Source organism: Oryx dammah, unplaced genomic scaffold, assembly GCF_014754425.2.
Source record: "Oryx dammah isolate SB20612 unplaced genomic scaffold, SCBI_Odam_1.1 HiC_scaffold_4, whole genome shotgun sequence".
Classification (NCBI taxonomy): domain Eukaryota; kingdom Metazoa; phylum Chordata; class Mammalia; order Artiodactyla; family Bovidae; genus Oryx; species Oryx dammah.
The window spans coordinates 26,932,960-26,956,012 of NW_024070188.1; the positions used below are offsets into that span (position 1 = coordinate 26,932,960).

Sequence of the window (23,053 nt, forward strand, 5' to 3'; positions counted from 1 at the left end):
ATATTCTGATAAGCTTATTTTAAGAAAGATCTGAATATAATAAAGATTCCAGTTTTTAGCTTATTGTATATGAGACTGAAGAACTGAAATTTTGCCAAATGCTGAGATATGTATCTGCATGGCACAACGATCAAAAGCTTTTAACTATGTTCTAGTTGCAAGAACTGTGAATTAAACTCTGCTCCCCACCCCACCAGGAAGTACCTATTCCATAATAAATGCTGGAATATTCCATCTTCAAACTTTTCTAGTTCCAAACTCTAGCATTCTTACTCTACTTACACTTTTCCTACTCTGATGACCTGGGATACAGCCCAGATGATTTCCTTTCAGCTTCAGTTATGAAGCTACTATCAACAACAAATGGTTTAAAACTGTTCTCCCAGAACTTAAAGATCTTATCTTTATAACATCTCCCATAACCTTAAAAAAAATCATTAAATATTAATTCCTTCAATTAATTATAAAAACTTTATATAGAGTCTAGTATTTGGTCATGTATACTATTTAAAAAAATACATTGACAGAGAACTTTCTGAATGTCACTAGACAATGAATTAAGCAAACCTTTATTGAAGCTTAAATTGTGGGTACAGAAATACATTTCAAGTGATTTAAGTCCAACACCATGAAGAGAGAAATTATGGCACCAAAATTTTCCCTCCTCTACCATACATACTAGGATTAATTTAGATTACTAGTCAATCTAGTTTTCATTTTTTTCTAGGCTTTGTTCCATACAAAATTTGTGCAGGTCTTCAACATGAAATAGATATCTTTTAAATCTATTAGGGGGAGGAAAATCAGACCTCAAGCCAATAAATGTCATCAAATCTACTGGGACACTGTTCAAGAACAAAATCCACTTTGAGCATTGGTCCTCGTAATAGCACCAAAACATTAGGTACTGTGCATAATTACAGAAAATCAGAATGATCCATTGATTGAAAGCTTCTTCAATGAAGCTTTGAATCAACAATGTGCTTAAAATAAAAGTCAAGTGTTCCAACCACTTGATTTCAAACCAAGCAGATTTTATGTTCAGAAACACTAAAAAAAAAAAAAAAGTGTTTCCTTCATAAATATGGAAGGAACAAAATCACTGCATCAATCCAGAATCAAAAATTGTTTGAAGACAAGAAGAAATACAAAATTGAGTCAACTTTGCTCTTTTATCAACTGCTTAAATGTCCATGTTAGCAAATACAGCTAAAAGATGCCAACGCTTTTATGCCTGTATTTTTAGGTCATTTCCCATCAATGATTTTGGAATTTTGTGTGTAACGTTTTGTGGAAAGCATTCTGCTGCACTGAGTATGTCTGAATAACCTTAACAGTTCCCATTCATCACCTGATCCTATTCCATGGTGAAAGGACAAACAAGCAAGAGGAACCAAGTTGGGACACTATTACATGTATCATAAAGTCACAGATCTTTTAAGTCACAAGATGGAAAAGACATTGAATCTGCTTTGAACCAAAGTTCATGGCATATCGTTAACAGAAACTAGTGGAAATGGCTACAAAAGTAAAAGTTAAGGTGAATCATCTGACCTGACTTGATTTGTTGAAACCAATACCTTTATCTTCAATCTCATTAATACACTGTGATAAAAATTATTTTGTACTACTTAGCAAGTTAATAAAGACATGGTACTTATGAGAAGCTCATTTCATTTAATGGGGGACACCAAATGGCACAGTTTCCATACAGTTCTGCCAATATTCCCTAGTACCAATCTATGCCTTCTTTGCTAATCAACAATAGTTTATTCCAAAAGAGCTCATGGCAATGAAAAATGTCAAACTCCATTGACCTTAAAAGAAAATTAAGCCTGGGGTCTACCCCCGCCTTCCCCCTCTGGGGTATAGATTAGTATAAAACCCACAGTGTAACAGTGTATTGCTTTATTGAGGGGGTGTGGTTGGGAGGGGAGACACCATGGTAACGAAGGAATCAAAGTAATACAAGCACAGGAGTGGTGTTAAAGTATAAATACATAGAATGGACAGTTTCCTTAGAGGACTTGACTCGTGGAAGAAAAACTTTAATTGCTGTTGCAAAAACATCTGTATGAAGTAGAAACTGGTTTCAATAACATTAGTAGAGAATATATTCTAGAAAGTGGAGGTAACTGGATGTAAAATCCTGGCAGCAATTAATAGAACAGTCCCAGATGGCTAGGCTGAGGCCAACACCTAATGAGGACGAAAGCCTTGTCTGTGGGGAATTTTGGATGACACCTGGAGGAATATTACACTGTGCGTAAACCAAATTGAATTGTTTTCACAAGTGTTGTAAAGTTTCATATAGTAAAAGGTTTTTTCTACATGCACTTCAATTTCACAGCAAGAGTGGCATAGGATACCTAAACACAGAAGAGAGCATTCATGCAAGATATCTAATTCCTTGATATAATAATGCATACAATTCAAAATGATTACACTATCATTACATCTAGGGCTTTCTGCAACTACAAGGTGGTGGTTATGGAAAGCATGGCCCTTGGTATCAATATCTAAAAAGCAGCCACCACCTTCTTCTATGTGTGTTCTCTTTTTGCGTTTTTTCTTCATGTTTCTTAATCAACTCTGCTGTTGTTGCTGCTTCTTAGCAAAACTGGTAAAAACAAAATTGTAATCATTGAACAAAGCGCTCTGGCAATCAAGACGTTTAAAACCTTCAATCTTCTGGGGCGAGGAAAGCACTGTGCGACATTTAGAACTCTGGGGGAAAAAATGAAATTAACCATTAGCATTTCCGATCTGCAGTAATATTTTCAAACAAAGCAGTCATGCAATAAGTATTTAAGACTGCTGTTTTAGTCAGATTGTGGCACTGGGGGCTTCCCTGGTGGCTCAGAGTGATAAAGAATCTGCCTGCCAGTGCAGGAGACACAGGTTTGATCCCGGATCCAGGAAGATCCCACATGCTACCGAGCAAGTAAGCCCATGTACTACGACTGGGCCCTTGTGCCCTAGAGCTGGTGATCCACAACAAGAGAAGGCACCATTAATGGGAAGCCCATGCCTGCAACGAAGAGTAGCCCCTGCTCCATACAACTAGAGAAAAGCCTGTGCAGTGACGAAAACCTGGCACAACCAAAAGTAAATACATGAAATTAAAAAACCAAAACCACAACAAAACCAACCCCATGGAACTGAAATATTTTAGCTGACTTCCTAGGGGCTGGATGCAGGGGGACACTTTATGTCTTCTGGCACCACCATCCCCAAGGTCTGTCAACAGGGAAAACAGACAAGATAAGAGGAGCCCACAAACTGGGCTAGGTAAACAAGGACCAGAAGTCTGGTGACAGGCATAAGGCTTCTCATCTACCAAACACCTCAATTAGTAGTATCTCTGGCTGATTATATGGCATCTCAGAATACATTTTATGACATGCCTCACGGTCCTTATTTTCTGTCAGATTTTATTGCTGATGAAAAAAAAATGTATTACCTGATTTACAAACAGGGTGGTCACAAATTTTCCTGGCTTGAAGACTTCTACAACTTTCCTGATCAGGTCATCATAGGAGGTCTGACTTAAGTTTGTTTCAAAGCTAACATAAGAAAATTCTGGTTCTGGAGTGATGTGAATAGTCCAGTAAGTTCCCTTAAGAGAAATAGCTTTGTGTTAATAATGGAAAGGGCACACTTAAAGGTTTAAATTATTAAGCAAGATATTCTGACTTACATCCGATTTCATCCCATTCATTGAATACCCACAAGGATTGAACATTGTGGCATCAATGACAGAACCTGGTATCAGGTCACGAATTCCACTCTCCTGGGAAAGAAAGCCAAAGACTGATTTAAAAGCAAATCTGGAAAAGAAACAGAGAATGAGCCAAAATATTTAGCTGCCAAGCAGGGTACAGAACTATTATTGAAAGTGCTTACACGAGTGACATCCTTTGCAGTAACACCATCTTTCATGTAGAACTGGTCCATAACTGCTGGGTCAAGCTCACTCATCAGAATTTCCAGGGTTTGATCTGGCTGATTGATTACCCTACTCTCTGGGAAATCCAAAGTATACAAGTACCTATATAAAAGTACAAAATAGTTTCTAAAAATGACAACTGCAAGTTTAAAAAGAAATCTTATATGAAACAAAACTTCCATCAGATTGGGTTCAACATACCAACAGTCAGAATTCATGCGTCCCATACAATATGCTGCTCCATCTGTTGAGGCAGGAGAACATAAAATAAATTTAACAGATCCATCTGACAGCAAGTAGGCAGGATCCCCCTCCCCCTTTAAGGAAACATTTTATTGGCCGTCATTTAGAGATGCTCTTCAGCTAATAAGCCAGTCTGAATGGTGCTGAGAAAACTATGGTTTACTCTCCCCTAAGACTCCATCAGGAGATGGATTTGGTCGCCTATTTACCTACTCTCTCCGGGAAATGAAGTTATGCAGTTCGTCCTCCTTTCCATGGTGTTTCAAAGCCTCACTCAACAGAGTAAGTTAACAGCTGGTTGAAATTTAAAATAAATTTTATGTGGCACCCTGATATAGCCTAGTATAGAAGATGAGATAAGAACAGGTAGGATGGAAATCTTTTAAAGATTTTCTTTTTTAAAATCACCCTTGTGAATGACTCTGCGCCAAGTTACTAAAATCATCTTAGGTTTTTAGCCTCTTCTAGGATATAAGGGTGTTAGATTAGGTAACCTTTACTTCCCTGTCCTTGAAGTGCAAAAAGGAAGGTCTATAAATAAAAGCTTATATAAATGGATAGAAGTAAATCTTGCCAATTTAGTTGAAGTGACACTACTAACTCACTTCAGTTGACCATTCTTAAGCCAGCTCAACTCCTGTACAGCATGGTAGACAGTTTCTTAACATGGACCAGTATCTTAGCATGGGTTTATGAAGTCATGGGGCATTTTTCTGGATGAAGGGATCGCAGCCTTCATATCCACTGAAACAGAAATGACAGCAACTGGCTAGAAGATGAGTTGTCCATCTGGCAGGTGATCAGTTACTTGATTTTTTTCTCCCATCATTTCAACAGTTACACAACAATACTCAAAAATTTGTAATCAGCTAAATTGATACATTTAACTTAACTGTATAAAGTGCTATGTTTGATACACAGGCATACACACACAACACACATATCTAACATCCAGAAGCAGGACTCAATTCTACTTAAACTTACTTGGGAAAATTGCATTAAGGAACTCTATTTCTTCCTGGAAATTCCGGTGTGGGTACCCTTGGTGAGAAGGCTTCATGAAATTCTTACGAGAATAAAAGAAGCTCTAAAAAGACAGATAGATAACTTCACACACAGAATTCTATCACCTTTCCTAAACCAATATACCATTTTCTACATATACATATCAAAGCCAAAACTATCTCCACAAATATTCTTTCCCAATGACACTTAACATATACTGTCATTCTTCATGTGTGCGTATGTTCAGTCATTCAAACATATACTGTCATTCTTCATGTGTGCGTATGTTCAGTCATTCAGTCACGCCCAACTCTTTGCGACCCTGTGGACTATAGCACACTTTGCTGGCCGACAAACAAAAATGAAGGCCGCTGTGTCAAAGAGCAAGGTTTCATACCAATACCCATGAGTTAGTGTTATATAGAGACACAGAGTCCTAACCACTGGACCACGAGGGGATTCCCTAGAGCAGGAGTGTCTGAGCTTTAAAACAGGCAAGTAATAAAAATTTTGTGGGAGAATATGTACATATATATTTAGTTTCTAAAGAGTGATCCAAAAATTAACATATTGCTCAATTTAGATCATCTTATAGGGATCAACAAAAACAGTTTTAGGTCCCAATGACAGCTGTCCTTTGCCCTAGGACAAATTGAGTAAATTATTTACTAATATTTACAAATTAAGTTAAATATTAAAATTCAACATCTTATCACAATAATTAAAACCCAAGTGTAAAGTCTGATCCTTCTCTGGTTCCTCCACATTTTCTGTTGTCCACGAGTAACAGGCATTCTTTCTCTTCATGGTGTGAGTGTCCTTAGTCATTACAATTGAACAAGTATACAAAGTTATTTACCAGGCACATCACCAAACTCTAACGTTTATACCCGATCAAAAGGATAAATGTTTTTTTGACTACTTACTTGAATTGAGTCAAACCCACTGTAATCCCTAGCAAGTTTCAACAGGGGAACCAGTGCTTTCAGCAAGAGGGTGGTACCACATGTCTTCAAAATGAAACGTCTCTTGGAGACAAACATGCTACTCTCACTGCAGTTTAAAAGAAAGTCACAATATTATAACAATGTTTATGTACTACTGAGATGCTTAACCTATTATTATTGGACTATCATTTGAAGTGTAAATTTTTGGCTCGTAATTTTAAACATTAAGTTCTCAAGGAAGCAAATAATTCTTCCTCTTCTATTACATGAAAGATCCCACAGAAACATAAACTAGGTATAAAGCATATTAGCTCATTACACAAACCCTCTTTTACAGGTCAATTTTCCTCCACACCTAACCTAACCCAGGACACTTATTAAATTCATTCTTTACCTCGTCTTGAACTGCCTGCTCTCACGTGTATGTCTGTAACCATCTCATTACTTTTCACTGGATAATAAGTTCCATGAGGAAAGAAATGTTTGCTTTTACTATTATATCCCTAGGGCCTGGCACCTAATAGGCATTTGATAAACATCTGTATATGTCAAATATAGACTTAGTAAAAGCAGGCACCATGTTCAATACAATAGCCTTAAAGCCCAACATTCTATCTCTGTACCTAAAAAAGAACTGCATGGCTTTCCTCTCTTAAATAACAGCAATCCTATTTCTATGGTAAAGCTAATTTTCACTCTGCTTCAAGCTTTGATAGAGAAGCACATACTAAAAATAAAAGAAGTGAGGGCAAGGGAACAATGCCATTCAATCCTCTTTTGCAGAAACTTCCTGCTAACCTCCAGGGTAATAAAGATGGCAGCCACCTTGAAGAGCTATTAGGTAAGACTTCAAAAACCCTATTGCCTAGGGACACCTGAAGTAAACATTTTATTTTACACCATATTTTTTTTAAAAAGGTAAAAACTATTATAGAACCAGTATACAGAGGAACAATTAACTCTTCCATATGAAGTATGATTCACACTGAAATCGGTTAACCAATACTACTTCAGAGGGCTTACCTGAGTACATAAGCTTCCTGCTTGTCAGTTTTTGTCACACTTATGATTGAACATTGCACATCCTTCAAAAGTATGTCCCACTCGGATCTATTATTTAACCAAAAAGAGGATGATTAGTTTATAACAGAACTTGCCTACTCTCATAAAAATTATAAAAGTCTCACCATGATTTAAAATCATGCTTTGTATTTTTTGTCTCATTCTTGCTCCACCTTCTCTTATGAATGTTACGTTAATGAAGTGACTTTTGGAAGCAAGTGAAGTTGGATGCTTGTTGCCAGGAAGGTCCACGTTGTGATTAGAAGGTTGGAACTTCTTATCCAGCCCCTGACCTAGGGATGGGGAGAGGGGCTGGAGATTAAGTTCAATCACTATGCTGCATGCCTGCTAAGCCGTCCAACTCTTTGCAACCCCATGGACTGTAGCCTCCAGGATCCTCTGTCCACTGAATTCTCCAGGCAAGAATACTGGAGTGGATTGCTGTGCCCTCCTCCAGGGGATTTTCCTTCTTTTATGAATACCAACATTTAATTTTGTTTCAAAATAATCTATATTGACATATACACCAAGTAAGATGGATGCATTTTGCTACAGCATGTTAAGAAGCAAACCAAAATCCAGGAAATTATACTATGTATTTGCAATTTATTATGAAAAAGACAAATGAGACCCAAATAAGACATTTCTCCAAAGGAGACATACCAATGGCCAACAAACACATGCCCAGCGTCACTAATTAAGAGAAATGCAAACCAAAACTACAGTGAAGCGCCACGTCTCACCCATCAGAAGGGCCACCGTTTGCTGGAGGGGACGTGAACAAAGAGGAACTGACTCTTCCTGCACCGTTGGTGGAAATATAAATCAATACAGCCACTATGGAGAACAGTATGGAGGTTCTTTAAAAAACTAAAAATAGAACTACCATATGAACCCTGAACTTCCAGATGTTCAAGCTGGATTTAGGAAATGCAGAGGAACAGAGATCAAATTGCCAACATCCGCTGGATCATGGAAAAAGCAGAGAGAGTTCCAGAAAAACATCTACTTCTGCTTTATTGACTACACCAAAGCCCTTGATTGTGTGGATCACAACAAACTGTGGAAAATTCTGAAAGAGTTGGGAATACCAGACCACTTGACTTGCCTCCTGAGAAATCTGTATACAGGTCAAGAAACAACAGTTGGAACTGGACATGGAACAACAGACTGGTTCCAAATTGGGAAAGGAGTACGTCAAGGCTGCATTTTGTCACCCTGCTTATTTAACCTATATGCAGAGTACATCATGAAAGATGCCAGGCTGGATGAAGCACAGCTGGAATCAAGCTTGCCGGGAGAAATATCAATAACCTCAGATATGCAGATGACAGCACCCTTATGGTAGAAAGCGAAGAACTAAAGAGTCTCTTAGTCAAAGAGGGACAGTGAAAAAGTTGGCTTAAAACTCAACATTCAGAAAACAAGATCATGGCATCTGGTCCCATCACTTCATGGCAAATCAATGGGGAAACAATGGGAACAGTGAAAGACTATTTTGGGGGGCTCCAAAATCACTGCAGATGGTGACTGCGGTCATGAAATTAAAAGACACTTGCTCCTTGGAAGAAAAGTTATGACCAACCTAGACAGCATATTAAAAAGCAGAGACATGATTTTGCCAACTTTGTCCGTCTTTGGTTTTTCCATTAGTCATGTATGGATGTGAGAGTTGGACTATAAAGAAAGCTGAGCTTTGAAGAATTGATACTTTTGAACTGTGGTGTTGGAGAAGACTGTTGCGAGCCCCTTGGACTGCAAGGAGATCAAACCAGTCCATCCTAAAGGAAATCAGTCCTGAATAGTCATTGGAAGTATTGATGCTGAAGCTCCAATACTTTGCGAAGAACTGACTCATTTGAAAAGACCCTGATGCTGGGAAAGATTGAAGGCAGGAGGAGAAAGGGATGACAGAGGGTGAGATGGTTGGATGGCATCACCGACACAATGGACATGAGTTTGAGTATCTCTGGGAGTTGGTGATGGTCAGGGAGGCCTGGCGTGCTGCATTCCATAGGGTAGCAAAGAGTCGGACACGACTGAGCGACTGAACTGAACTAATGAACCAGTAGTCTCACTCCTGGGCATATATATATACATATATATCTGGAGAAAAATATGGCTCCAAAGAATATATGCACCCCAGTGTTCACCGCATCACTGTTTACAATAGCCAAGACATGGAGACAACCTAAATGTTCACTGACAGAGGAATGGAAAAAGATGTGGTGCAGGTATGCAATGGCATTATTACTCAGCCATGAAAAAGAACGTAATAATGCCATTTGTATCAACATCCATGGACCTAGAATTGTCAAGTAAGTCTGCCAGAGAAGAAATATCTAATGACATGCTTTATATATGCAATCTAAAAAGAAATGGTACAAATGAACTTATTTACAAAACAAACAGATTGGCAGATTTAGAGGAAGAATTTATGGTTACTAGGCGGTAAGAATAGGGAAAAGGGATAGTTAGGGTGTTTGGGATCAGCATGTACACACTACTGTATTTAAAACATATAACCAACAAGGTCCTGCTGTGTAGCACAGAGAACTCTGCTCAATGTTATGTGGGAACCTGGATGGGAGAGAAGTTCAATGGATACATGTGTATGTATGGCTGACTTCCTCTGCTGTCCACCTGCAACTATCACAACATTATTAATCAACTATACCTCAATATAAAATAAAAAGTTTAAAGAAAGAAAAAAAAAAAAACTAAATTGCTACATGATCCTTTTACTGTTTTTTAAAATGTCACCTTAATAGTTCAGGGTGAGTTATTTAAAATATTCATTTAACAGAATTATTCTGTTAAAGCACCAGATATATATATATATATTCCACTTGAAATGTTATCTTATTTTTATCTACATAAATGAAGCTTACTCATTTCACTGCTAATATCTTGCCTGTTTATAGAACCCACCCATAAACTTAGATTATTTTTTCAAATATTTTTTCCGTAACATACTCTTCTGTCAATCTGACACAAAATGCTAAAATTTTTGACCAGGATTTGTTCATTTTCAGTGTCCATCTGAAATTTTTCCTCAACATTGTTCAAACTGGGCCATTCCTACTGATCTATCTTCAGGTTCACTCACTCTTTGTCATTTCTACTCTACAAGCCCATCCAGTAAACTTTTTATTCCGGTAGTTATTTTTTAGTTCCACCTTGTGCTTCTCTGCTAAGATTTGTGTTATTACTTCTTATAGCATGGTTATGATAACTGCTTTTAAATCCTGACCTGCACCACCATGAGGTTGAAGTCTACTAGACTGTCTCCCTTTGAGGCAATTTCCTTATTGCTTGTGATTGCATCCTGGACATCACATTATATGATTTTAAATCTTCAAACCCTATGGAGCATGCTGATTTTAAAAAAACTATGTTAGCAGACAGTTGAAATGGTTAAGTTCAGTCTTCTTCTCAACCCACTTCTATGTGTTAGGTTACTAGCTCCATAATCTCCATGACAACTCCTAGCTCAATAGTGGGGGCGGGGTGTGGGTGTGTGGGGGGTGTGTGTGAAGATGGCCTGCTTCTTGGTTCTCTGGCTAGAAAGCCCAGGCTTTAGTTTCCTGGCTCTGCAGCAGTCTACTATAGGACTGCCTGAGCTACAGCAGGAAAGAACAGAAAAAAAAAAAAAGCAAAGCAATACAAAAGCAACAAAGGAAAATCCCCACTCTCTCTAACCCAAAGGGGCCCCCTCCCATTCCTTGTCCACATTCCAGAAAAAGACCTCTCTAAGAGCTCAGTTTGTGTGCAATTCCAGGTTTCTGGCAGCTTTTGAGACCACCCCAGGAGATACCAAGAGAAAAAAGAAACAAACTCATGGATATTTCAGTGATGTTTTGAGTTTTGGCTTCCTTCTCCAATTGACCTAACATTTACTTTCCAGAGTCCTCAGCTGCTGCATGCATTCTGTCCAGGGTTTCTAGATGCATTTAGTGAGAGTAGAGTGTGCTACTCCACCTTGATGGAAACAGGAATCCTCCTGCACTCATTCTATCACTGTTAATAAATTCTGCAACCATACTCTTCCTCACCTAAAAGAAACCCTTAAGTAGTCAGTAGTTTCCAAAGTCATGGTATGAAAGGAACTGCTTTAAAACATTTTAAGTCAAACACAATTGAATAGTCTATCAACCAAGTGATTATAAAAACAATCTAAAAAAAAAAATAATAAAAAAAATAAAAAAAAAAAATAAAAACAATCTAGAGAACTGATGGCTCAAAATATACAGGGCAGGAAAAATGTGACCGATTTAGAATTGAAAAAGTCAATACAATGCTACCCATGAGCATAAAGAGGAGAGAGAAAACAGTTGGGAATTTCAGCAAATTATTAAAGTCACATTTTGGTAGAAAAGCCCTTATTTTTTCCTTAAATAAAGTTTTTTTGGATCCTAGCCACACCCAGATCATGATAAATATCTCAAATACTATGCTCTTTACAAATGACAGTACATGGACTGAGTGATCTTAGTCACTCTGCCAGAAAAGTAAAACATAAACGGCATGCCATCTTTTATTTATTTTTAATCAGTCAGCTGATTCTTGGTTGTGCGGAATCTTGGTTGCTACGCCTGGGCTCCTCCTGCTGCAGGGCGTGGGCTCCAGGTGCGCTGGCTTCAGCGGCTGCGGCGTGCGGGCTCTGGAACAGGCTTCAGCGGCTGCGGCGCGCGGGCTCTAGAACAAGCTTCAGGAGTTGCGGCTCATGCGCTTCTCTGCTCTGAGGCATGTGGATCAAACCCGTGCCCCCTCCATTGGCAGGCAGATTCTTACCCACTGTACCACCAGGTAAGTCCCGTATTTTATACTAACAGTTTTTAGTCTGTGGTTTAATAAAAATAGAACAAACTGAAGGGTTCACATGGGAAAAGATACAATTAAGAGACTTCTATGTCATCTGACTGACTAAGACTAGAAATGGCTAACCGGCTACTTTTTTTCCCCCATGTGGACCATTTTTAAAGTCTTTATAACAATGTTGCTTCTGGTTTATGTTTTGGTTTTTTGGCCCCAAGGTATATGGGATCTTAGCCCCCTGACCAGGGAATCAAACCAGCACCCCCTGCACTGGAAGGCCAAGTCCCAACTACTGGACTACCAAGGGACATCCCCTACCCTTTTGGGGGCCGGGGGCGGGGAGGTGGCAAGCAGGACAGATTGTGGATTGGGAAAACAGTCTCTTGGGCAACTGGTGTTGGGAAAACTGGATCTGCACACAGAAGAATGAAACGAATCCTTACCTTACACTGCATAACTCAAAATGGATTTAAACACCTCAATTAAGACACAAAACTATAAAACTCTTAGAAGAAAACATGGGGGAAAACTTTATGATATTGGATTTGGCAAAGCTTTCTTGGATGTTACACAAAAAGCACAGGCAACAAAAGCAAAAATAGGCAAATAGAACTGCATCAAACTTAACGTTTGTGTATCAGAGGAAAACACTCAACAGAGTGAAAAGACAACGTACAGAACTGGAAAAGCACCCGCAAATCTTACATCTTATAAGAGGTTAGTATCCGTAATAAGGAACTCCAATAAGAAAAACAAATAACCTAATTTAAAAGTAAGCCAAAGGTCTTAAATAGACAATTCCCCTCCCCCCAAAAGATAAACAAAAGGCCAATAAGCACATGAAAAGATGCTCAATGCCACTAATCATAAGAATGTGAATCACAATCATGATACCATCTCGTGCTCATTAGGATGTCAGATACTGAAAAGGAAAAATGAAAGAACAAGTGTTGGCAAATGAAGAGAAATTTTAACACTTGTGCACTACTGGTGAATGGATGGATGAAGCACAACTGGAATCAAGAAATATCAAGAACCTCGATATGCAGATGACACCACATTATGGCAGAAAGTGAAGAACAACTAAAGAGCCTCTTGATGAAAGTCAAAGAGGAGAGTGAAAAAGTTGGCTTGAAACTCAACATTCAGAAAACTAAGATCATGGCATCCGGTCCCATCACTTTGTGGCAAATCAATGGGGAAACCATGGAAACAGTGAAAGAATATTTTGGGGGGCTCCAAAATCACTTCAGATGGTGACTGCAGCCATGAAATTAAAAAAAGCTTGCTTCCTGAAAGAAAAGTTATGACCAACCTAGACAACATATTAAAAAGCAGAGACATGACTTTGCCAACAAAGGTCTGTCTAGTCAAAGAATATGTTTTTTCCAGTAGTCATGTATGGATGTGAGAGTTGGACTATAATTGATGCTTTTGAACTGTGGTGTTGAAGAAGACTGTTAAGAGTCCCTTGGACTGCAAGGAGACCAAACCAGTCCATCCTAAAGGAAATCAGTCCTGAATATTCATCGGAAGGACTGATGCTGAAGCTCCAATACTTTGGCCACCTGATGCGAAGAACTGACTCATTTGAAAAGACCCTGATGCTGGGAAAGATTGAAGGCAGGAGGAGAAGGGGATAACAGAGGTTGAGATGGTTGAATGGCATCACCAACTCAATGGACATGAGTATGAGCAAACTCCGGGAGTTGGTGATGAACAGGGGGGCCTGGCACACTGCAGTCCATGGGGTCGCAAAGAGTCAGACACAGCTGAGTGACTGAACGGAACTACTGGTGAAAATGTAGAATGGCACAGCCGTTATGGAAAAATGATGAACATTCCTCAAAAAAACGTAAAAACAGAACTACCACATGATCCAACAATTCTACTTCTGGGTGTGCGTATATATATATATGTGTGTGTATATATATATAAAATTCAAGACAGGATCTGGAAGAGACATTTGCACATCCATGTTCATTGTTACTCACAACTGTCAAGAGAAGGAAGCAACCCAAATGTCCATCAAGGGATTAATGGATAAAGACAATGTGGTGTATGCAAAAAATGGCTTATGTGGCCTTAAAGTAAAGTTTATCACATGCCTCAATGTGAATGAACCTAAGAATTTCATGCTAAGTGAATCACACCAGTCAGAAAAGGATGAATACCACCACAAAAGGATGTGTTTCCACTTATATAAGACACTCATCTCATACATTCATATGAAGTATCCAAAGTAGTCAAATCATAAGGAAAGGTGACTGATAAAGGCTAGAGGAAGAGAGGAGGGGAAATTAACCTTTAATGGGTCATTTCAGTTTTGCAAAATGAAAAGTTCTACAGATCTCTTGCACAACACTGTGAATATATTTAATACTGAATGTTCACTTAAATGGTTAAACTTAATGTTAGACTTTTATTTTTTAATAATTATTTATTTATGGCTGTGCTGGGTCTTCACTGCTGTGTACAGGCTTTCTTTAGTTGTGGTAAGCAGGGGGATTCTCACTGTGGTGACTTGTCTTGTTGCGGGGCACAGGCTCTACGGTGAGTGGGCATAAGGAGTTGCGGTACATGGGCTCAGCTGCCCTGTGGCATGCAGGATCTTCCCAGGCCAGGGATTGAACCGGTGTCCTTTGCATTGCAAGGCGAATTCTTAAACACTGGACCAACAGGGAAGCCAATGTTAGACTTTTAAGAGAAGTAAATTATATAAATTATAGAGGGAACAGAATGCTGCTGGCAGATGCAAAAAACCCTTTAGAACAGTTTCTCTTTTATCCCTTGGATTCTACCCTCAGATATAGTGGGTCAGAAACTGTGCAGATGGTGCCTGGAAACCTGCATTTATTTAAAAGGCCTCCATGTGATTAGGTTCTTCTAACAGATTTCCTCCTTTAAGCAAAAATCTCTGCTTTCAGGGTTATCAAGTAATTTACCCCAAAAGTTACCCAACTGAACTATTTGAACTTTCCTGAAGTGTGACCTTAGTCAACAGCCTGACTCATCTGTTTCAGACACTCTACTTATCACCTTGCATTCAGACCTCAACACCACAGCCAAGGTGGTAGCAGTCTAAGAGCAGTCTGAGTCAAACCCATCCTAAAACATGAGATTACTCTTCAGCGAAGTCTAGGCTGACCAGAATTTAATTCAGATATCCAGAGAAATAAGCTTTCATCTTCTGTTCAAAGCAATCAACCCAGAATGCACTGTTAATTATAATCAGAGTAACTTAAGTTCTCCACCTCAAACTCTCACCGAAAAATTAAATTAGCATCATTACTGCTACATTGATTTATTACTTTCAATGTGTACCTCTCAAAAAAAGGTGGTTTGAAGAGAGCAGTTCAAGTTTTCTGAAACTGCTGTGAGGAATGTATTGAGGTTAATTCAATAGGAAGCCCTTCTACTCCAAAATATTTACCCTAAAAGGTTTTTTGGCAAGGGGTTGTAAATTCCTCCAGTGTAAATTACTGATATTGCAATATGGTGCAATGATGTAGTCAAGTAAGGCATGAGTTCTGGGAAAATTAATGCTGAGGTGTAATTTACTATTTTTGCAACTGCTGCCAGTCCTTTGCTGAAGATTTTATCATGTAAAATTTGAGTGAAGGAAAGAAAGAATAGCAGAAAATGCCAGTAGTCCTAAATGTCTTGTCCAATATTAACATTACAGATTCTAGTTTTCATATTTTCACATAGCTAAAACACCTCTGCTGCTGCTGCTGCTAAGTTGCTTCAGTCATGCGACCCCATAGACCGTAGCCCACCAGGCTCCACAGTCCCTGGGATTCTCCAGGCAAGAATACTGGAGTGGGTTGCCATTTCCTTCTCCAATGCATGAAAGTGAAAAGTCAAAGTGAAGTCGATCTAGCCTTCCACAATTAATAAACATTTGCTCTTTACCTCCATTCCTTACAATCTCCCATGTGAACCCATTTCCTTACTAACAGTCCAGGTCTGTGATGAATTCTAAAGCAAAAAGGAAAGTCAATTTTAGAGCCCTGAAAGATCAAACTATCGTTCCTCACCAAAATTTCTTATTTTCTAACAGACTTCCTCCCCATAGCTGCCATTTCTTTTAAAAAGGTTTTTGTCTGGTCCAGCATTTTAGTCCAGCAACTCTTAAGAAATTATAGAAACAGACATAAAGGTCTATTTCTATTCAACATCATTTGAAATCCAAAAATTCTAGTAGAGAAACCCGCAGGTTAAACCTAATATACTACTCCCTCTTTTTATATTTCAACCTTAATTACTTTGTGAAGCAGTCAATTTTAGAAAACATCACCTGTCTTATTCATTTGGATATCTGGACTATTGCTTTTCTGCAACATATTGTTAATCAGTATTATTTAATCCAAGCCATGCCAGAAAAGATAAACAAAAGATTCTTAGTATTATGTACTTCATTCAGATTACACTGAAGGGAAATTCTACTAAATGGCCTACAGGACAGTGGGAAATGTTAACAGAAAGTGGGTTCCAGCTTCAAGTAAAAGCTTGGAAAGATGGACCAATTTTGCTTCAAGTGTGTTCTATTCCTTCATACCATATTAAAAAAATCAGTTCCAGATGGGCTGCAGATCTAAATATGAAAAGTAAAACAAAGTTTACAGGGAAAAAAGAACATCTTCATTACCTCCGGATGAGCAAAGATCATTTTAAACAGGACAGAAAAACCACAAACCATTAGTGAAAACACTGATAAACAGGACATTAAAATTATGAACTATTTTCTAAACTGTCATTAATAAAATGAAAAAGGAAACCAGAGGATAGAAAATGTTTGTAATGTACATATTGGAGAGATAATTCATCAATAATATATTAAAGAACTCCTGCAAAAATCATCCTGAAAAATCATCGCTAAAGAAAAAGAAATGGACTTGAACAAGCATTTCACGAAAGACAGCCAAATGGTGGTAAAGATATAAAAGGATGTTCAACTCCATTAGTCTGAAGGGAAATAGACCACTATACACCCACAAAATAGCTAAAACTAAAAAGACAACACAAGTGTTAAATGAAGATATTGAGCAACGGCAGCCTTATGCAGAATATATGCACCCTGTGCTGTGCTTAGTCTCAACTGTGTCTGACTCTCTGGACCCCGTGGACTGTAGCCTGCCAGGCTCTGTCCATGGGGATTCTCTAGGCAGGAATACTGGAGTGGGTTGCCATCCCCCCCCCAGGGGATCTTCCCAACCCAGGGATCAAACTCAGGTCTCCCGCATTGCAGGCAGATTATTTTCCATCTGAGCCACCCGGGAAGTCCAAGAATACTGGAACCGGCAGCATATCCCTCCTCCAGGGGAACTTCCCAACCCAGGACTTTACCAACCAGAGAAGCACTGTACGCACCCTCTGCTTAGCAGCTCCATTCCTAGGTGTTTGTTTATCTAACAGGAGAGCATACCTGTTGTTTACGAACAGACATTTACACCAGTGTTCATAGCAACGTATTTGTATAAGCAAACTGGAAATTATTGATGTAAATAGTAGACTTGATAAATTGTGGTATATGGACACAAAAATACTATACAACATTGGGAACGAACTAAAAAAAAACCCAAACATAATGCTGACCAAAGGAGGCATATAATGCATAACAAAGGATTCCATGTTATAAAAAAAACTAGGGAAAACCATAGTGTGTTAAAACTCAGGATACTGGTGTTCCCTTAGGCGGACAGCAGAATAGGTTATAATTGGAAGGAGGCACAGGGGGAGTGGTGGCTAGTTACATTACTTAGATATGAAGGCTGGTTACATGATGGGATCAGTTTGTCAAAATCTGAGATGTACTTACGACTTTCATAACTTTTATGACTGTAGCCTGCCAGGCTCCTCTGTCCATGGGGATTCTCTATGCAAGAATACTGGAGTGGGCTGTCATGCCCTCCTCCAAGGGGTCTTCCCGTCCCAGAAATTGAACCCTCGTCTCCCGAATTCCAGGTGGATTACCACCTGAGCTTTGGCAGATTAGCATCACCCCTAAAAGTTCCGTCACGCCTCTCTGTAATCCACCATTCTCCCTTAACTCTCATCCTTTGCCTATCACGTATGTATTTTCTGGTTTTATAGACATGAAATCTTACAGTATAGGACTTCTCATGGGGCTTATTATTGTTTGTTCTCCAGCACAATTATTTGTTGCGTGTGTCAATAACAGTTCATCGCTCTTTTTTTTTTAACTAGGAAAATCCCATGGGCAGAGGAGCCTGGTAGGCTGCAGTCCATGGCGTCGCTAAGAGTTGGGTACACTGAGCGACTTCACTTTCACTTTTCACTTTCATGCATTGGAGAAGGCAATGGCAACCCACTCCAGTACTCTTGCCTGGAGAATCCCAGGGACAGAGGAGCCTGGTGGGCTGCCGTCTATGGGGTCACACAGAGTCGGACACGACTGAAGCGACTTAGCAGCAGCAGTATTCTATAGGATGAATACAGAGACTTTTTTTCGGTTCTGGAGCTACTGCAAAATAAAGCTTCTAAGAATGTATTCATGTCAAAGTCTTTGTATGGAGATATTTCCTGTTCACTTGGGCAAACACTTGAGTGGACTAGACTGGCTAGATCATATGAGAGATGTATTTACTTATTAGGGCTTCCCAGGTGGCTCCAGTGGTAAAGAACCTGCCTGCCAATGCAGGTGACATAAGAGATGCGGGTTCAACTTCTAGGAGGGGAAGATCCCCTGGAGTAGGAAATGGCAACCCACTCCAATATTCTTGCCTGGAAAATCCCATGGACAAAGGAGCCTGGCAGGCTATAGTCATAGGGTCACAAAGAGTCGGACACAACTGAAGCAATTTAGCAGGCACAGTAACTTATTAAGAAACTGCCAAACCATTTTCCCAAGTGGATACACTGTTGTCCATTCCCATCTTCAGTTCATGAAAATCCTGATTCCTTCACAGCTCTAGTCAGGGTCTGGTATCAAAATTATATAAACCCCAAAAGGAACTATGATATGTGTTCCCTCTCTATTAACTAATTAGAATGTAATACTATGAATGTAACGAATGAAAAAGGTTGGAATTATTTCTTCCTTGAGTGTTAGAACACTCCAGTATAACCATCTGGGCCTAGATTTTTCTTTATGGGTGATTAAGTCAATTTATGCCGTGGTTATAGGACTATTAGGATTTCTATTTCTTTTTGCATCGATGTGGGAAGGTACTTTCCTAGGAATTTTCCTGTAATATCCTGGCTTTTAAATGTCTTTAGCATTGGTAGTGACGCCCTCTTAAGACATCTTAACTCCTTCCATGCCCTTAGGTTTTATGTTTTATAAACAGTAGAGTTAATTTATTTTATTCCAGTCTGTGAATGTCTTTTGACTGACTTTCTTCTATTTGCATTTTAGTGTAATTACTGAGGTTGGAGATGTGAGGCAACATTTATATCGTTAAAGAAAAACAAAGCTACTAAAGATTATTCCGTGGAAGAATTAAGGTTTAACTTCATTAAGCAATCTAAAGCTCACCATCTCTTCTACTTGAATAAAAATACATCAAATTGCTAGGGCACCATGTAATTTTAAATTGCCTATTAGACTATAATCTGAAATACTTTCTCCTCCAGCCTGGTTTGCTTAAAAACAAGAAGAGAAAAAGATTCTGTCCTTAAGGTAAAGAAATCGAAGATGAAGATTTTAATACTTACAGAGTGGTTACTATGTCTCAGACAGTTTTAAGTACTGTATATGTATTAACCCAGTTAACCCTCACAATTACCCCACGAAGAGGTACCATTATTTTCTCTACTTTGGAGAGGCAAAAATATCAAACAGCTAGCTATTAGATGATGTTTGAACTCAAATCTAGACATGCCATAGGCAATGCACTAACCATTTCATTATGCATTACTCTTCTAGATGACTGATAACTCTATGGGATTTAATGAATTCCAAGTATCTACAAAACTTACGACAATCACAGATTCAACAAAACCAACATTCTTCTTTGCCATCACTTTAAGATCCACGCTGAAACAGTAAAACAATTTCAGTTGATGAAAGTACAAAAGTCCTTCTCAAACATTTAAAAGCAAGCAAGCTCCCTATTTATAAGCCTTTATCCTTCTCCTTCATTCGGAGAACTAATTCTTAACCAAAAAAGCCTAAGCTTAAATTCAGGCGTTTTTGCCCAAGAACTCGGGGAGGAAACACTCCCTTCCCTTTATCAAAAACGCGTTCTTACTAATAAAGCTTCAGCTCATTTAACGAGCCGGAGCAGAAAATTTTGTTATTCATTTTATGACTTATTCTTGCACATTAGTTCTTCCTGACAGTATTTCCTATATAATCCTATTACAATCGTCTTACCAAAGGCATCACCAACACGAGGGAGCTTTTCCATCTGTGAAATGGAGGAAATACTAAGCTTCCCCATATTTATAAGTAACTGCTTCCTAGAGTAGGGGCCATGTTACGACCTCTTAAGTGTCGCACAAAGCTTGAAAAATGAAACCGGTCACATTTTAGCTAACACGAGGTTTTCCTACGGGAGATTCCTCCAAGTGAGACCGCCTTAAAAGTCCCAGCAGCACGTGTCCGGCTAGATTCCCTTCTCCAGTTGCTTTTTGTCAGGAAAAACGGCGAGTGCAGCCAACATTCCTGAAACGCCCATTGGCCCACACCCCGGGGCAGGCTCCGGGTCCGGCCCAGCAGCTCTTTGGTCGCTGCCTTTCAATGAAGCGGCCGCGCCGGCTCCTCCGCCTCAAGGCACACTAGCGGCACTTAAGCACCCTGGAGCCTAGAGTGACGAGAGATGTCTAGTGGTCCGAGCGCCCGGGAGGGGAAGCCGGCCCCGCCACCGTCGGGGTCGCCAGCGTCCTCATCTACGCTGGGATCGAGACCACTACAAGCCCTCTCCTTTTCTGCGCGATCGCCCAGCTCTCTCGCATGACTGCCCGGGGTGGGAGGCTGGAGCCCCAGATTCCTTTGCAGGATTAGGCATTAAAGGTATTATGTCCGAGCTCCCACCCGCCTCTAGCCCATAAACGCAGGCTAGCCTCATTCCACTCTGGACTCCGCCGACTCGGTAACAGGTTACACAGCCCAAGGTCAAGAGACTCGCGCGCCAGCCTCGGTGGGCTCTCCGGCCGTCTTCCCGGGAAGCCCCGAAAGGGCTCTGGTGCAGAGCACATTAGGGCGGCGGTGCGGCCCAGCCACTGCGGCACAGCTGCTCCCGCCCAATCCCAGCCGCCCGGGCGCCACATGCTGCCAGCGCCGACCGCGGGCGGGAGGCCTGTTAGTCAGCCCCTCAGCCCTGGCCGGGCCGGCCCCCCCTCCACACACCCCTTCCCGCCGCACGCGAGAGGACGAATCGGGCTCCCGATCCGCTCCGCTCCCTCCCTCCTCCACTCCCGAGGCGGACACGCCCGAATTAGCGCCTGACTAAGCCCGCCGAGCCACACCTGCCGGGAGGGAACCCGCGCGGCCCCCACCTCCGGACACCCCACCCGGGGTCCCCGACCACCAAATCCAGCCGATGGGGAGTAAAAGTCGGGAGATGAGGGCCGCTAAACCACCCGGAACGGCGCTGCCCGCCGCCCCTAACGCCGCGCCGGGGACGTTACCTGAGCACGCGGCTGCGCCGGCCTCCTCCCCTCCCCCCGGGCAGCGCCCGGCCCGACAACGGTGGCGGGAGAAGCTGGATCGGGCCCCGCGTGGACCTTTGGCTGCTCACCCCCAGCGCCGGGGCCCTTTCCACGACTGCGAAAACGACCTCCCGCACGCGGACCTGCCCCCACCTGAAGACTATGGGAACCCAACCCACGGCCCCCAGCCTCAGGCTGGTGCCTCCCAGGCGGCGACAGTCCCCCAGACTCGACTGTGGGCAAGAGCCCCGAGCACCCACCTTGGGATGGTGCGAAGATCCCCAGATCCTTGGTTTGCGTCGGGTTGCTGCCTGGAGAACCAAACCTCCAGCAGTTTCTCGGTCCCTTCGAAAAAATGTGCAGCTTCCATCACCGTGAGACTAGCGAACAACCAACAACCACAGAAAATCAACTAAATTAAATCTCTTCTCCCGCCGCCGCCGCCGCCGCTGCGGATTGTTCCAGCTGTGTTACTAAAGTTCAGGTTCCTTTTTTTTTTTTTGCTATAATTTTATATTAACTTTTTTTTAAAAAAGGATTAATAAAATTTTCCCGGCTTTGTGTGTGTGGGTGAGCGAAAGTTGAACGTGAGTCTGTTGGAAATAGAGGCAGATACAGCTCAGTCTCTTGTAGTCCGCTGTTTCCCCGTTAGAGAGAGTAGAGCGAGCGCTAGCTAATGTCGCCGGCCATACTGTGGGAGCGAGAGCACTGCGTGAGCAGGGAATTTATATACCCCGGCTAAACCCAAAAGAACAGGAAGTGACGCAGCGTCCCGCCCTTGTAGCTGATTGCTCCAGCATCCTGTCAATCACCGGCCGCCCAGTTGCGGCTGGCTGGCCGCCCGCCCGCTAGCAGCGCGGGGAGCAGCTAGCCGCGTTGCGGTTCAGGGTTCGGGGTGGCCGCTGGGCGGGAGACGGCGATCTGTTGTCCGACTGGGGACTAAAAGCCTGGGGTCGATTGCGGAGTGGGTGGGAGAGCGGGGACGTAGTCAGGGAAGGCTGTGTAGCGCTGTGTAAAGCAACTGGTTATAGCGGGGAACAAGGGTGGGTCCTCTAGAGAGTTGGCGGGGTTCGGCGGGGGCTGTGGCCACTGCTGGGATGGCGTGGTCGTTTTGATCCCGTGCACTTCGCCGATATTGCTGAGGTACTCGGCCATTCCCTTAAGTGTGCTTCCCCAAGGCGAACGAAGCCAGGCAGTAAAACTCAACATTAGTCCGTGACGCACATGTTGCCAAAGGGTAGGATTAGAAGGCGCTTTAATTCTGATCACGCTTTAGCTGATGTGCGGATGAACGCAGTTCTCGGCCGATTTACACAATAGCCAGAAGCGTTGTCTCCCTATTCAAAAAGGGAAAAGCAACGTGGCGCCCAGCCTTGAAGGGCTCCGGCTCTTACCTACCTCCCACCATGTG

General features: G+C 41.3%; 1 protein-coding gene across 1 annotated transcript; it reads right to left on the bottom strand.

Moving 5' to 3' along the window:
• Positions 1-542: 542 nt before the first annotated feature.
• AMD1 (adenosylmethionine decarboxylase 1) lies at positions 543-22,351 on the bottom strand. Its single transcript, XM_040238492.1, has 9 exons — positions 21,903-22,351; positions 7,168-7,254; positions 6,124-6,250; positions 5,177-5,279; positions 4,151-4,193; positions 3,907-4,051; positions 3,701-3,793; positions 3,464-3,619; positions 543-2,727 (listed from the first exon to the last, which is right to left on the bottom strand). The coding sequence occupies exons 1-9, from the start codon at positions 22,010-22,012 to the stop codon at positions 2,587-2,589; spliced, it is 1,005 nt and encodes a 334-aa protein (XP_040094426.1). The 5' UTR covers positions 22,013-22,351; the 3' UTR covers positions 543-2,586.
• Positions 22,352-23,053: the final 702 nt, after the last annotated feature.

Coding starts and splice junctions, on each gene's coding strand:
- AMD1 (XM_040238492.1), bottom strand. CDS start 22,012: ATGGAAGCTGCACATTTTTTCGAAGGGACCGAGAAACTGCTGGAGGTT. Junction 7,255..21,902: donor GATCTTCGCACCATCCCAAG/GTGGGTGCTCGG, acceptor GTTAAATAATAG/ATCCGAGTGGGACATACTTT. Junction 4,052..4,150: donor CGCATGAATTCTGACTGTTG/GTATGTTGAACC, acceptor ACTTTTATATAG/GTACTTGTATACTTTGGATT.